Here is a 15,395-nt window from a genome sequence, read left to right on the forward strand (position 1 = left end):
TTCTATATGTCCAATGGGGATATCGAAGTATTCGGCTAGAGCATGCAACCTATCCAGCCACGACCCGAGCGACAGATAGCGAGCAAGCATTTTTCGTGCTAACTGTGACTACCACAGGAAAACGTCCAAGGTATTGGCTGATTTTGCTTTTGAAAATGAGAGTACAGGGAAGTTGGCAAGCTTGGGTAGATGGATGTCGAAATAGGAATCGTCTTTGCTAGAGGAAAGGACAACGGTACAAAATTTGTTTTCGTGTAAGCCCAGTTCTCGAGGTACGGCAGTTTCCGTAGTCAATACTTCGACTTCTTCCATGGTGGTGGTTTCGCAATCAATGCAAGTCTCCGAGAGGCGAGGTATTGGGGGGAAAGGGGCAAACACATGGAGCGGTGAGGTCGCCGAAAATGCATGATACAAGAAAATGTAGTGCCCCCTTACCACCACTGAGATGCTGGCGTGAGGTTGCGGATGTCATTGGGCTATCGAGTTGTCGTAAATCAAAACCGACGTTCTTGTGCTCGATTAGAGACATCGTGATATCCCGAGTTTCACAAGTGCCCGAACAGCTAGTGGTATCTGGAGAATGATGAGGCTCTGACAGATAAAGTGAAAAGTCGACACGCACCTGTAATTCGAACACTCCGTCAACGTTTGGATCGCTAGCAAGGCCAATGAAATGTTCTCCCATCTCTTGATAGGTGTCTTCGCGAACCGTAAGTTTGTACAGGTTTAAGAACGGTAGCTCCTGAGGCAGACTGCGGGAAACTTTCTCAAAGGAATAAGATTTCGGTCAAAACATGCTTTCCTTTGGTTGACGCATGTGAATGTAAAACTCTCTTGGGATGCGTAAGGGAACAGGAATCAATTCGGAATCCACGGATGACCATAGGATATAGCGACCCGGAGTGGTGCGGGCTTTCAGATTGTTAAACATCGCAGGTACAACCGCTGACGATGCTGAAGTGCGTTCGCCCTGCTGCCTTAATCTCCATCGCGGTCTCATGGCTTTGATCCACGCAGAGTAATTGAATTGATGTATGGATCCGGAGAAAGTTTTGTAAGCGCCTCATCCTCTTCCGGCTCTGGCGTTGATTGACGAATAAACTTTCACTCAACCGGTGCGAGGAGGCACCTGGGAAGTACCAGTGTCATCTTCAATATCATGGATATGTTCTCCAGAGCCATCTAGAACGCCAGCGGGTTTAAAAAAGTCTGTTAGTTTGTTCTGCTTGAATTTGTCCACGGCGTTGGCAACACGCCTGTGTAACCAGTCGGGATGGTGGATTCGAGGTAAAGGGTTCGCAACCCTCTGCATCGCAGCGGGGATGGTAATCACCTTTTGGATGACTGAGCCAAGACGTTGTTGTCCTTCAGCCATTTCCGAAGGTAGCTTCGCTTGCTCTCTTCCGCAGAAAATATTGCAACAGGAACTGCGCGCTCAGCGCTCAGTAACCGGAGCACCAATCGGTCGCGCCGAAATGATGAACTTGCATGCGAGACCCTTGTCCTTGACCATTTGGCTCCCGAGAAACTCAGCCAGACGCCAAGCCATGCTTATCGACATGTTTCGATTTTCAGCGATGAGGTCGACAAGCTCGTCATCCGAAAGGTCAATGGCTTTACGAAACAGTACATCAGGTTCCGAGAAGGAACTTCTCGAATAGTTGTGACTGTAAAGATCTTGATGAGCTACGCTTCACCTCAAAACCTTTCAATTCGGCCTGATTGAATGTCTTCCTCTTTCGATGAAGGCAGAATCATGGCTTTGTAGGGGCCATCAAGCTCAAAGAAAATTGAGTTCTCGCTGTGGACTTCGTAAAGGTGTGCTTCGGGATCAAGATCGTGGCATTGATGATTGGTGAACTCGGCATGGACGAGGTGATTAAGCATTGTGCAAGGGTACGAAAATCCAATAGCCTTGCCATTGCTAAGTTCGAACTTGTAGTTCTCCGGAAACATTCTAGGGAGCATGCACCATATGCCATCTGTGTCCAACTCAAGGGGACTGCCGATTTGCTCACGAGGGCCCGTGCCATCTGAATGATAGTAGCACCAGTCAGACAGGTGATCCCTGCCATCTCCATCGAATGCCAGCGAGCACGTATCCATAAAAGGAGTTGAGAATACATTTGTTTGCAAGCTGAAGCGAGTCGTAGATGACAATCATCTTCTTGGCTTCGTCGATTTCCACTATTGAGCGACCTTCGCTGACCACATTATCCAAGTTTTCTTCCAAGTCTTGAGTAGGCCCTTGTACTCGTATCTGCGGTCACGAAAACGGCGCACAGTATCGACATAGAAGGGATTCTCCCGTTGGCACTCCTCTCCACTTTTGTGCCTTTCGTCTTTTTTGTAAACCTTACGAGAATAGTCACCCAGTCGTTTGTGCATCAACGCCGCCTGTTCAGTAGGTGTGAGGTCGGTATATCGTCGTTCTGGACCACCAGGTCGTTTCTGCGGGAAGGACTCTTGATTCAGAGCATGTCGAATCATGTTATACTCGCCACGATGAGCTGGGAAGAATTCTCCTCTCAGACTGCACAGACAGACTCGTCGACCATTGACCCAGGCTGCAGACGATTTGATAACATGATGTTGGGATACATAGCAGCGAAATCAAGATGATAAATAAGCGGGCTGTCTGTTCGTTTCGGGTTGTCGCGTAGTGTCTCAAGAGCAGACTGGATATCCGACTTGACTTGGTCGTAGTTGGTGACGTCGTCCAAAGACGCTTTGGACTCTTCGACGATACAGAAGGTCAATGTGGCATCCAAGTCACCGATCAACTTTTGACAAATAGTTAGTTCGAGATACAAATATCAAGACTGGAATCCTCACCTTCTCGACCGCTGACGGAGTTATCTTGAAGTCCGTAGAAATATCGCTCCTGAAGACACCAGCTTCCAGGGCTTCAACATGTCCTCCCACGTACGTTTCCGAGGCCAAGAGATGGTCATCATAGAAATTGCCATGCTCTTCCTCGTGTTTATTTGGCATAATGATACGGTCTTTGTAGGCTTCCACCTGGAGACTGTACGTCCATCAAACCTATCATAATATAAGGGAAGGAAGTCTCACCATTAACAACTCTCTTGAGAGGGAGCAACGGCATCGGAAACAGAATACTGTGCAAGAGCTTGAGATTGCCTGCACAAATTACGAAGATTGATGAAAAGGAGAACGTTCAATGCATTGCTTGTACTCACGTGTCATGAGCTCGCGATCGAGTTCAACGGGTTTATTTTGAACGCTGACTCCCTTATGAGAGGTGCTACATGTGGCTGCCGGGAAGTTGGCAAGCTTAGGTAGATGGCCTCACCCAGTGGAAGCAGTCCATATCAACGTATGTTCAGAGTTTGTCCTGGTGAGTCTTTTTGATCAGGCCTCACAACTTCCAGTGCCCTTAACGTTCGGGCGACCCTCACTCCTTTCTCGCCTCGTTTCACCCGTGGAAGTAGTCCACATCAACGTATGTTCATTTGTATTCGTCAGGATCCGATCCTTCCAAAATCCTGTTTCCTTCGCGCGTGTCGAGGGGAAAGATTGAGACTCGCTTTATGTGCGGTCTTGAAAAGATACATCAACAAAAACCCCGACAGCTTAGCAAGGCCGCAAGAGTTCATGTTCAGAAAGTCTCTCAGGATTCCCTCTTAATAATTTTTCCATAGACTACAATTCCACTTTTCCTCCTCGAATAATTAACATTGACCAAGAACTGCAGAACTTCATCGGCAGCTATGATGGTGGTGCATGTAGCTATAGGATGCTCGCGCAGGGTTTTGAATGTAGATGCTGAAGGTCCTGGGAAGTAGAAACTGAAAGTAGGGCATCGCCACACTTAATCGGAAGCTATCCACGGAGGTTCGTGTGCTTGCTGGAAAACTTTAGAGACGAGTGAGAGGTTCCTCGTGGGTCCAGACTGGTCCAGAGCAGAGACTCTGTACAAATGAGAGAGGAATTAACCGAGTAGACACACGGGTGCAGAGCAGAGACCGTCTGTCTGACACATACATTCTCACACATTTTCACACGAGCCGACTTGAAAACTCTCCTGCCTAAACACTTCCAAAAAAACGCGTACTTTGAATTATGGGACAAACCGAAAACCCTGGAACTAGCAATATTCACGAGAAACTGAAGGGAGAGTTCCAACGGTTTTACAGTTTGAGAAGAATAGCTATTGCACGAAAAATCTCGTGGCGCAAACAACATGCAAATGAGGTTAAATCCTGCCGTTACGCTTGAACACTTAAAACTGACCTCCTATCCCCCACCCATTTAGAGCTGCGACCTCTGCAGCAAACGTAGAATTGAATGTAATGTCTCACTGTCAGCTGACACCGCCTCCCTCGCGATCGGCTGCAAACAATGCCTCAGAATGCACAGAGTATGCTCGAAACCGGCACAAGCACGCAAAGAGCTGCTTATGGAGAAACTAAAAATCACTGCCGAGCAGTTTGATGCTTTGAGCGAGTGGTGGAATAGAAGTAGGAGTTCTAAGAAAAACTCGAAGGCGTTTGCTGGTAGAGAGGCACTGATAAAAACGAATACAAAGGACGAGCGTTTTGACGATACCTCGATGGAAACAAAAACGAGCGCTTTGACGATACCTCGATGGAAACAAAAAATGAGCGCTTTGACGATACCTCGATGGAAACAAAAAATGAGCGCTTTGACGATACTGAGATGGAAACAAAAAACGAGCACTCCAATGATCGTAGTGAGATGTCAGATTTAGAAGTAGAAGTTCAAGTTGCCTCTGGCCAGGTAAACCGATCCCACTCCCTTGGGCGTTGCATCTGCTAATGGAATTCGTTGAGCAGAACTTTGTGACCGCTAAAAGGAAATTGAATGTTGAACCAGAGACTAGAGCAAAGAGGACGAAAACCGGCACGCCCAATGATGACGAGGAGTGTGTCGTAGTGTGGGAAGTGCAACTCAGTCAAACTGAATGTCGCTTTCTCCATTAGAAACAGCGTACTTGAAGTACTTGGCCCAGAGACAGGAGCAAAGGGGACGGGACAGGCTAGCAACGCAGCAGCCTCACTCGAGGAGTGAGTACCCGAGTGCAGGAACTCCAAGGTTGAGGCCACTGAGTTCCTCTATTAGAATCAGAGCACCGCCAACCGAGATAACAAGGCCTCTTGGCGACGGCGCGCCTACGAACCAAGAAACAGATGCTGGTGAGTCTCACTTGACATAAGAATCCGCATTATCGAGATTTCTGGTGACTTGACGGTTTCTGTCAAAACAGCGCTAGCGCAGTTCCCTGCACATGTGGTGCTTCGACAGCTGAAACGCGAGTTGGAGGACGTCACGACAGATATTCGGTTCAGAAGAGTGATGCCGGCGGAAGGGCGGATATGTACGATCGGATTGCATGGAAACTTGGGTCATTCATGGAGAGGTTTGGTGTATCTAATTGAGTCAGTCGTGTAGATCAGAAATGTTCCCCTCCGACGCGAAAGGAGAATCCCATCGGACAATTGCAGTACTAGTGGTATATTGCTATATAAAAACACGGCAACGGGCTACTTACAAAGTGAAGACTCGAACAAAGACTCATGTATCATAAGCAGAGGAAAGAAGGACGATTGGCGAGCTCATGTGGAAACACCCAAAGGCAGTCTGAGGAATGTATATGAATGGCTGAAGCGCTGAGCGCTGAGGCTTGAAGCTTGAAGGCCTGAGGTCTTGTCATGGACAAGAACTTGACAAGAACCGCGGCAGTAAGTACGAATATTCCGGATTCCGGATGTAAATTCAAGGCATCAGTGGCAGTGCGAATCTACAACTCACCGCTCACGTGTCCAAGTCCTCCTTCAACGCGAACGCGTCAGTGGTCTTAGCCATTGACTGGTGACTTCCCGAGTACGGTGCATTTCTGCCTATTTCAGTCACTCGTTGGCCATTATAAACCAGTACCGTATATACAGCGAACTTGTGACATGTTGAACAGACGTCTGTAGAATCCATTGTCTCTGATGACTTCTAACTAATGTAACAGTCTCTGAAGTTACAGATGGAACTGCCGGCAGAAGAGTACGGGCAAGGACGGAAACCAACAAGGTACTACATTCAGATCTCGATTGATTCCTTTATCCGCTGACGTATAACTTACAGGTATTATTAGATAGGGAGAGACGACGCAATCAACTGATCACCTTTCCTTCTTCAGAAGAACCTTCCACCTTTCGTGATTGACGTCGATAACCCCTCAGCAAATCCTTCAGCTTCCAATCTTTGGAACCCACCCAGCAATTTCGCTATCGATGTGGATGATCGAGACAAAACTTATAAAGTAAGTCAATCCTTGTATCCCAACTCATGTTACCCGTGTTTGCATGCTGAAATTCAAATCTTGCTGTGTAGACCGTCAAATACTGTTTGTCCTTAGTGGGAGTCGATGGCGGTGCTTTCTATCAGAGGGCGAAAGCAGACCTCAAAGACAGTGACTTGGTAAGCTGCCACCGCCCTGCCACCGCCTAGGAAGATCCTGACCTCCCGTAGGATTGGATATACGAGGATGGGTGTCTGGTGTGTTCCTTCTAGCGTTAGTTCAACTTATAGCCAAGTCCAATATCTTTCCAGATCTGCACAGATGATCTCGACGTTGCTAGAGCGTGTCTCTTGGCATGCACCGACAAAAAAGCTTTACTGCCAAGACTGTGTCAAAGTCCTGCAAAAGAGAAGGCAGATCAGGTTGGACGTGTTTCCTGTGAGTGATACGAAGTTCTTTCTGGGATCCAGCTGAAGATGTGCCCTATAGGTCCCTTCTGTAGACGCCAGGTCTACTTCATCAATACACAATGGGTAATTGCCAACAACGAAGAAAAAAGGCGCAGTGCCATTTCAGCTCGCAAAAAGCGAAAGCGAAACAGAAGAAGTCAGCCAAATGGAAAAAGCTGGCAGAGCAGAAAAGGCGGCTGTTCAAAAAGTAAGGCTCAACCTAGATTCATGAAGTCCACTTGACCTAACTGTCCTTCCAGAAACCTGAGCCTGACGAAAGTCTCCATCATCGAAATCACTGATGACGAGGGAGGTGCTGTTATAGACTGGAGAGGTTCTAGAAATTTCAGATGCGACTCATGACCAGGTATCTAATGTTTTTATATTGACTTCCAATTGTTGTTAAATTCAGCGCCAGGATCGTTAGTGGCTCAGATAGCGGTTAACGCAAGCCGTATCAATTTTTCACAAGTTGGCTGTGGTTATTTGATTGTATGGAACTGATATGTGCATTAGTACAAACTCTGAGACATGTAGTTTATGAAGGCGTTCGCGAAATATTGACAGTTGAGGGAAGTGTTCGTTGCCTACGATATTGGGCGGCAGGCAGAAGGGCCTAGGAATGAAGACTGAGGTAACTTACTGTTGTCAATGCCTGTATTTGAGTGGAGTAGCTCAGGGGACTAAGCGGGAAAGGAAACAAGTTTGTGAAAACGGCGGAAATCCTCTTTGTATGAAAATTCCTACCGCGCGCAGTTGATACGAAGTATGTGGAGTGGTGCCCTCCACCTCATCAGCCATGGAAACTACTCCACAGTGACCAAAAGGCAGACAACCCAGCTTTTTGACGTGTTAATAGCACTTCAACTAACTATTCACGATACTCGAAACCTTACAGAAAAACCAAAGGTACCAACTTTTGCGATATAAGACAGGGTGAATATCAAACTACAGGCCAATATCGCTACTTGACACGGACTACAAAATATTCACCAAGGCACTTACCAAGGTAGCACCTAATATCATACACTCGTCCCAAGCAGGGTTCGTCCCTGGGAGACACATATATGATCAAATATGGCTGACCAAACGAATAATTGAACTCGCCGAAATGACTGGAGAAAAGCGGGTGATAAGTTTGCCCCCCCTCTCGACCAGGAGAAGGCATACGACCGGATTGAACGAAAACTTTAGTAGCTTTCAACATACCAAAGGAATTCATCCGGACAATTCGCTCCCTGTATGAGGACGCCCACACCTTTGTCATGATCAACGGAATTTTCGACCTCGCCATAGAACCCCTTGCGCAATCGCTCCGGTCATCAAACCTTAAAGGATTCAATATCCCCAACCACAATGAACGTGTGGTAGCCACTCTCTTTGCAGATGACACCACTGTATATCTATCAGAAAATGATAGTTGGGACGAACTGGAACAGCTGACAAATAAATGGTGCGCGAAATTAAATATGAACAGAAGTCATACCTTATGGGAGACCAATGTATCGGGAAAAGGTCACCGAAAACAAAACGGTCTGTGGAACAGAGGAAGGTAGACGATTCCCCGAAGTGAGCGTGCCGGTCTTTGGAGAGATAATCACAAGATATACATACCAATGGCATTCGAGCTGAAATGAATGAATCGGGGGCGGCTCCAGGTTCAGGTGAAGTAATTACCCAAGGCGCTGGACTGGGACGTACATGTTGAAGAGTAACCCATAATATCGGCTCTGCTAAGACATGAGAAAGGTTCAAGGGCCTGAGGGTGGTTTTCTGAACTGACCCAAAGAAAAAGCCCTTTCGCGATCGACCATCGTTGTTTCTTTGAAGTTGTTTGAGGGAAGAGTGAAACCAGGAGGTGATTGGCTTAGGAACAAACCCAGAAAAACTCGACCTAGAAAAAAGGGGGGGGGGGGGTCAACGTCAAAAGGTGTAAAGAAGGTCATGTCGTGAAACTTACCTCCGTGTCGAATTGAAGAACTTGCGATGTAGAGTGACAGGACAAAATTGAATTCCTGATGACGCGGTACCGTGGTTGGGGTAACTCACAATATTCGTACAGAATAAGCATACCACTTGCAACTGCAACGCGCCTGTTGTCAGAGGTGTTAATGACATTGACAGAAAATGCCACTCACGATAAGCGTTCCGTTCAGCTCTAGCTTCGAAGAACGGGGAAAAGCCAATTTCACCCATCCCGGGATGTCAGAGAGCAGGGTCGACTCTTTGCCACTTCAAAGTACAGAGCAGTTTACCTGTCAGTGTGATTGAAGGAGGAGAAGAAGGGACCATACTTACTTACCTCGACGTGGTAAATTTGCGTTCTAAACCCGTTCGGCCGGTAGGTAGAACCCACACTGACAGCGCCAAATGTCAGTTATTTATGTAGATCACACTTTAGATTTTAGAACCCCTGAATGTGTGTATCCTTACGGGTACAGGAGTTAAAAGTTAATTACGTCAGATGGCAACCTTGGCGAATGGTGATCTTCTCGGGATTATCTCCCAGCAGTAAATGCTGGTTTCATGTGCTTGTACTACAGAAAACTGAGTTGAGCTGTGGTCGTAAGCTCGAGCACACGAAGAACTGGATAGACGGCGCTGAAACAAATAAGGCCTGCACGGCCAACTCGGGCACTCAACAAGGTAACCCCTAATCAACCGTACCTGGTTACTAACCAGGCCGCGAAGGGTAGCGCGTACGGAAGAATGCCTTATGTCCGTATGTATTTGGCCTCCCTGAGTCCCTATCCTCTCAAAAACAAGTCCTGTAGGTATGACTAGCTTATTGGAAGTCATTGAAAAGTTGGAAGTCATTGAACAGGAGTGACGAAAATAATTTATTGAGGCTGTGTGCCGCCAGGGCAATCTATTATATGGAAGTGACTATGGGTTAACACAAAAAAGTATTCGCTATCAATGATTTGGTAATTGAACTGAAGATTTGTATAATTTAGAGACCTCGGACAAATCGGGAAGAAAAAGGTATCACTCACGTCTGCGCGGGAGAAGCGCCGCTTTCAACTGTCCAGCATCACCACGAGACGGCGAACTAAAGATTTCTTCTAGTTGAGAGAGACCATGACAAATGGATAAGAAAGGTATCACTCACGTCCTCCGCCGGTGCTTCGGGTGCCCTTTCAACTGGTTGTGCAACTGTAAGCATCATCACTAAATGGGGGAAGAGGTCAAAGACCTGTCAGCGGACGCGGATGGTGAGAAGAAAACGGGGGCACAAAAGGGCTTACCAGATGCGACGACAACGAGGAAAGTAGAAAGTTTGAAATTGAATTGCATCGTTGTCAAAGAAGAATAGTAACGGTTGTTGAAAGTTGGTTGAAAGAAAAACTGAGAAGATAATGAAGAAAAACGAGACACTCACCCATCCTTATATACCTTTTCCAATACCTTTCCTCGATGTCGGACTGAACTTCCCTCTATTCAGTTTGAATGAGGCCGAGAATGCCTCGTTCCCCACCCAATCATCTCCGAGATTTCAAGAATGTGCCCACGCGGATGTAGGTGCTCGTGGATCGTTTGTTGTCCCGGTGTAAAGGCTGTAGCAAGGGGTCGTCGACCGAGCAATCTGTAATATCAACCCCCTCGAGAGAGGTCGTGGGAAGAGGAGACTTGCCGGGCGGCGGCGAGGCGCGGCATCAAATGGGCCATAACTGCCCTGTGGTAGTTTTATCTCGTCTGGAACAAGACTCACATTTAACTGCAACTATACCTCGTGGCTGGCCTGCAAGGGCGGTTTTAGAGACAATATACGGCGCAAGCAATGTCCCATCTGGAGCAACCAATGGGTTGCTTGACAGTAGCTTCGCCATGGCAGACAGGAAGGGAACTTAGGGGGAAAAGCCCAGAAAATCAGTTAAACGTTACATTTGTTTCATACACCGCGACAGCTGCGTGTATCTGACATTGTCTACGATGAGTCGAACGGTCGCGTTCTTGGTACCGTCATCTGACCTTGCCGCCCATGTCATCTTTATATACGTTTTCTCGAAGTATGCCTCAGCCAGCGAATCTTCCCCGATCATCCCATTCTGGCCGAGTATGCCCCCCCCCCCCCCCCCCTCCCGACCATTACAATGAAATACGGTGCGCTGTATATCTTAGATATACGTACGCTTCGCGATGATGAAGTGTAATGCTAAGAAGATGAGATTATCCATGACTAGCCACTAAAGGTCACGGTCTCAGCAGTTATTTGAATGCTGTGAAATTGTAGGTTCAAACTTACACATATCATCGAAACAATAGTTGCGGCGCTATAAGAGAAGATCCATATTGATCAGGTGGAAACGGGATTCCTTTAAATTCGGTGACATACGTAGTGAGAGCACTATTCTCCAATGTGTACAAGATCAAGGACCTGATCACTGTGTCGAGGCTGCAGGTCGGGATCGGGTAAGAGTTAATGTAAAAAAAAAAAGATTTTTGGTACATGCCTTAACGACGATGAGCGAGAGCCGTGCAGAATGGCCATCATGGTGATGGTGATAAGAATATCGACTCCAGATGAGAGCCCCAGTCCAAGGGAGAAGATCCACTACGAAAGGTAAATTGAATATTTTTTTTAGATTCCCTACAACGAGAATTCAACCCACCTCATGATAATCCTTGAAGACGGCAAGGCTACGGTCCTTCAGCCTGTAAGCCAGATTTAAGTAGGCGTTCATATCCACACGTAGACGAACGTACATGAGATGCGCAGTCGCTGAAGGGTGGAGGTGAGCAATGGATGGAGTACGCTAGAAGGTAACTTACTTAGAGCGAAACCTACCCGACCCCATTTCATTCAATATTTAGTCGGTCTCTTGAAGTAGATCCAACTCACCGACTCGAAGTAAAGCCAAAACTACCTGAAAGAAGGGTATTTGAATCAAACGGCGATCAGATGTATGGAGGTAACTTACGATAGGAATGGTGACAAGCAGTCGATATTTCGAAAGGACTTTGGAAATGGAAAAAACTGAGGGTTGACATGTGTGATGAGAATGAGGTAACACGCACAATTGTATATCCTATACGCAAAAAAGCTATCGAGGAGTTTCATTAACATTTGGGATTGAGATGAATCACTGGGACGCTGGCTTACCCATGGACGAGAAGGGTAAGGACGCCCTGAGGAACCAACGGCAGTGAGTATAGAGGGAAACATATATTGAAGTTACACACCGTTACGCTGACAGACAGCTGCCAATGTTATAAGGCGCGGGGTTACGGCATGCATGGAAACAGAGAATACGTACGGGAATTCCTCTAAAAAGACGGGTCAAACCAAAAAACAAAAACAAAAAAACACGGTATGCTTACTTTGGTATGCTATCAATTCGTTCTGGAGCTCCAAAGTCGACCACAAACCACGACCACAAACCAGCCCAGACCGAGACATTATGAAGTGTGTCGAGAAGCCTATTTTGAAACGAGAATTGTCAATGGCGAGGTGAGAAAAGCGAGGGAAGTTGCGTGCCAGATGAGACCGATCTGAAAGAAGCGTGACCGTGTTTAAGGAGGGCGATGGAAATAGAAGAAGAGAATGAACTGACGAAGATCTTCATTCCCACGACTTTTGCAAGGATTCGGAGATGGCTGAACCGGCTGCTTATATTGATGTCATTCCTTTATGGTATCTATTTTTTCTCAAGTGGGCCACTCGCGTTGCGGAATATGCCCTAAATGCGTTCTGATGGAAAAGCACAGCCAGGAGAAATCGAGGAGAATACAAAGAACTGAACCGATGGTAAATCAGATAGAAGAAGGAAAAAGAAAAATGAGACGTAACGACCTTCGACCACCGAATCCGACCACCTTCGTTGAATATGAGTAGGCGTTCGTGAGGCGTATCCTTCCGTGCGCCGTCTTTACTATCGGTGCCAATGGTTCTGTTTCCCTCTCCGACACCGTAAACGATGCCACAACGCCAACGTCAGCATAAAGTTTGAACACTCTCAGAACTACCCAAGCCCAAACCAAAGCCGAAGCCACTTTACCAGCCCCAAAGTACATCCCAACCTCCACGTCGATACCCATCGTAATGAATAATAACTGATAACTCTCGTAGGAGACATGAGGCGCGTATGCGGGAATGAGTTATGTGTTTGCTTGGATCATGCTAGCCAAAATCGGGTCGGCACTCGTTTCGTTCGATTGGGATGTGATATCAATGTTGAAGGAAGTGAAATGAGAGGTTGAAGCCGATGAAGGTGAGCTCCAATCCACTGGACAAAAAGTTTGTGTAGGTTTGGATGAGCAAATATATGTTGTTTGAGGATTTCCATGTGCCGGAGTAGGAGCTGACAAATCGGGTGAAGGGTGGTGTTTTAAACGGAAGAAACCACTACTCCTCTCAGTTGGGCCGACCATCACCGTAATCTCCCTGTAGTGGCTGAAGTGGTGCAGAATTCGTCGATCATGGAGAACGCTCGTCTTTTTCACGATTGAAGATGCTGGGAGAGCTACCGATGGCGTGGAGAGAACACGATGCGTGGATTGTAAGTCAAATACCCTAAAACGTTATTCAATGTTAGAGATTAAATCCTAAGGGTGTAGCACGCACGAAGATTCAAAAACGCCTTATTTCCCAATTTCGTATGTGTACCGTATCCTCTCAGAATTTCTGTAGAGCATGGATTACTCATTGAGTGAGAAAAGGGAGTGATGAGCGTTTAGAAATTAGGATAAACCTACCCAAGGCTCCACAACCTGGTTCAGAACTGTCCTCGATCCACGGATGATGGATGTCAGGATAAGAAAATAGCCTGTGGGAATCTTGTGGAGGCTGTGCCGCCAGCAATTTCGTCGCCGGATTCGGATTCGGATAATTCCAATCTCAATCTCTCAATCTCGTCTTCGGACAACATTGATGAACGATCACTGTGGATTGTGACGAAGATTAGAACCTGTAGTGCGACATTAGCATTGTCCCAGAATTCGCTGGTAAACGACACGGAAGATTTGACGATAATATCATGTCTTTGAAGGAGTTAATCGTACGGCGCTACTTATTTAGTACCCAAGAAGTTTAAGTTTTCCGCTCGATTTTTTCTTTCCCATGTGAAGTTCCCGGAAGCAGACTGGCTGGTGACACGATATTTCATCTTGAATCTTCGTTTCAACACAGGTAACGAACCTATTCATCTCCGACCACTACAGTTTTCGGCCACCGTGAACTTGAGACATAGGTGCATTCTGTGAAGGATGTACTTGGTGTGGTACTACAGCTGAGTAAGTATCGAGAGTGATTGGTCCTTGAAATATCCCATGAATCTTCTGCCTCCCAGTGACGGTAGTCCATATCAAAGATAATGGGAGGGGGTGACTTTTTGAAGCATTCGGAAAACAGTTCTTCGGGACAAGGGTGTCTAAACTGGCTTCTATCAGCCACGAAGAGTTAAAATATATCGATATCATTCCCTTGTGGGTATCTAAACAGCACATTCGCTGATGTGTCATTCGTAAGTTTTCTGAAGTGGGCCACTCGACGCGTTGCCGAACACGCTCTAGGCACGTTCAAATAGGAAAACACAGTAAGAAGACAATTCGAAGCGAAGAACTGAATAGAAGAAATGAAAATAAGACCTACCTTCTTGGTCAAGTCGGTAAAAAACGACCTTCGTAGCTCGTAGCTCTTCAACTCAACCGTACATTCCACATCCATCACCTTCCTTCATGAATTCAGAATATGAGTAGGTGTTCGTGAAGTAGGGTGATCTTGCAAAGGCTCTTCGTGATCCTTGGCTCCCAACTTCGCCATGCTGTGGTCAACATTGTGGCAGCTTCTCCTGTTTCTCGCAGCTCTCAGGTATGTTGCATCTTTTCTTTTTATTTCAATCTTGTTACCTTTTACCTGTTACTCATTATCTTATCAGGCGACTTGGTCTGGCTCATTAGTGGTTACCAGTTAACCTTACAGTGCGGCCAAGTCGGCGACTTGTACAATCCTAGTGCGTGAAATCATTACTACTTCCGTCAACGGTTCCGTCACTCATTGAACACGGTCAGGGTGCGACAGCCATGGGAGGATTCTCTCTCGGAGCAGGCTTTGTTCACTGTCGGGTCACACTCATCGTGCTACGGGCGATGATGGGAATTGGTCAGCCTCGACTCTACTCCATTTTACATCGAAGACTGACGTCGACGCTAGGGGCCGCATTGACCATTCCCTCGGTAGGATCATGCTGGGACGTTCTGTAAGTCATGGCTCAACTTCCCAACTACTATGTCGTCACTGATATTTTTTCAGATCTATATGCTGTTTGTGGTGGTAGCCGGACATCCGACAAGTTCTACATATGTATTTAACTGTTCTGGTTTATATATATTTGCTTTTATATACTTAGAATCAACGCAAAATGCAATCTATATTTTCTTCTTCTTGTGGCCGCTGTAAAATTATTTTTTTTTGAGGATCTGGTGAACTCGAGTGGTAACTCCCTTCTGATAGCCACTATTCATCTAAATTGCTACTACTGGCTTCGACAGGTTGCAGCCATTGCAACGTCTATATTGTGCTCCACAACCCACTGCAAACTCTCTGAATAACCTGTGACGCCTACAACGCCTTACTACGCCTACAACACCTCACTACGCCTCACTACGCGCTGCAATTGGCCACAGCTCGTTGAAAACACCCTCAAGTGTGCCAACGAGTTTCTCTATGA

General features: G+C 46.6%; 7 protein-coding genes across 7 annotated transcripts; 1 reads left to right on the top strand and 6 right to left on the bottom strand.

The window, feature by feature from the left end:
• Window positions 1–108: 108 nt before the first annotated feature.
• E1B28_013849 (uncharacterized protein) lies at window positions 109–312 on the bottom strand (the record flags this gene model as incomplete). Its single annotated transcript, XM_043160654.1, has 1 exon — window positions 109–312. The coding sequence occupies one exon, from the start codon at window positions 310–312 to the stop codon at window positions 109–111; it is 204 nt and encodes a 67-aa protein (XP_043001780.1).
• Window positions 313–519: 207 nt separating this feature from the next.
• Window positions 520–1,000, bottom strand: E1B28_013850 (uncharacterized protein; the record flags this gene model as incomplete). Its single annotated transcript, XM_043160655.1, has 3 exons — window positions 520–573; window positions 623–752; window positions 795–1,000. The coding sequence occupies 3 exons, from the start codon at window positions 998–1,000 to the stop codon at window positions 520–522; spliced, it is 390 nt and encodes a 129-aa protein (XP_043001781.1).
• Window positions 1,001–1,108: 108 nt separating this feature from the next.
• POL2_4 (DNA polymerase epsilon catalytic subunit) lies at window positions 1,109–1,375 on the bottom strand (the record flags this gene model as incomplete). Its single annotated transcript, XM_043160656.1, has 1 exon — window positions 1,109–1,375. The coding sequence occupies one exon, from the start codon at window positions 1,373–1,375 to the stop codon at window positions 1,109–1,111; it is 267 nt and encodes an 88-aa protein (XP_043001782.1).
• An 812-nt stretch (window positions 1,376–2,187) lies between these two features.
• On the bottom strand, window positions 2,188–2,994 carry E1B28_013852 (uncharacterized protein; the record flags this gene model as incomplete). Its single annotated transcript, XM_043160657.1, has 3 exons — window positions 2,188–2,533; window positions 2,602–2,783; window positions 2,836–2,994. 3 exons carry the CDS (start codon window positions 2,992–2,994, stop codon window positions 2,188–2,190), a joined length of 687 nt encoding a protein of 228 aa, XP_043001783.1.
• A 1,808-nt stretch (window positions 2,995–4,802) lies between these two features.
• Window positions 4,803–5,436, top strand: E1B28_013853 (uncharacterized protein; the record flags this gene model as incomplete). Its single annotated transcript, XM_043160658.1, has 4 exons — window positions 4,803–4,909; window positions 4,968–5,051; window positions 5,107–5,180; window positions 5,252–5,436. 4 exons carry the CDS (start codon window positions 4,803–4,805, stop codon window positions 5,434–5,436), a joined length of 450 nt encoding a protein of 149 aa, XP_043001784.1.
• Window positions 5,437–10,589: 5,153 nt separating this feature from the next.
• E1B28_013854 (uncharacterized protein) lies at window positions 10,590–12,127 on the bottom strand (the record flags this gene model as incomplete). The annotated part of the gene is made up of 12 exons (XM_043160659.1): window positions 10,590–10,913; window positions 10,973–11,000; window positions 11,063–11,122; window positions 11,181–11,281; window positions 11,340–11,382; window positions 11,434–11,449; window positions 11,500–11,511; window positions 11,570–11,594; window positions 11,649–11,686; window positions 11,746–11,856; window positions 11,911–11,994; window positions 12,049–12,127. 12 exons carry the CDS (start codon window positions 12,125–12,127, stop codon window positions 10,845–10,847), a joined length of 666 nt encoding a protein of 221 aa, XP_043001785.1. The 3' UTR covers window positions 10,590–10,844.
• Window positions 12,128–12,202: 75 nt separating this feature from the next.
• On the bottom strand, window positions 12,203–13,498 carry E1B28_013855 (uncharacterized protein). Its single transcript, XM_043160660.1, has 3 exons — window positions 13,423–13,498; window positions 13,292–13,351; window positions 12,203–13,240 (listed from the first exon to the last, which is right to left on the bottom strand). Exon 3 carries the CDS (start codon window positions 12,763–12,765, stop codon window positions 12,481–12,483), a length of 285 nt encoding a protein of 94 aa, XP_043001786.1. The 5' UTR covers window positions 12,766–13,240; window positions 13,292–13,351; window positions 13,423–13,498; the 3' UTR covers window positions 12,203–12,480.
• Between the last annotated feature and the right edge of the window lie 1,897 nt (window positions 13,499–15,395).

The sequence above is a fragment of the Marasmius oreades genome (genome assembly GCF_018924745.1).
Source record: "Marasmius oreades isolate 03SP1 unplaced genomic scaffold unpl_scf_1, whole genome shotgun sequence".
Lineage (NCBI taxonomy): Eukaryota > Fungi > Basidiomycota > Agaricomycetes > Agaricales > Marasmiaceae > Marasmius > Marasmius oreades.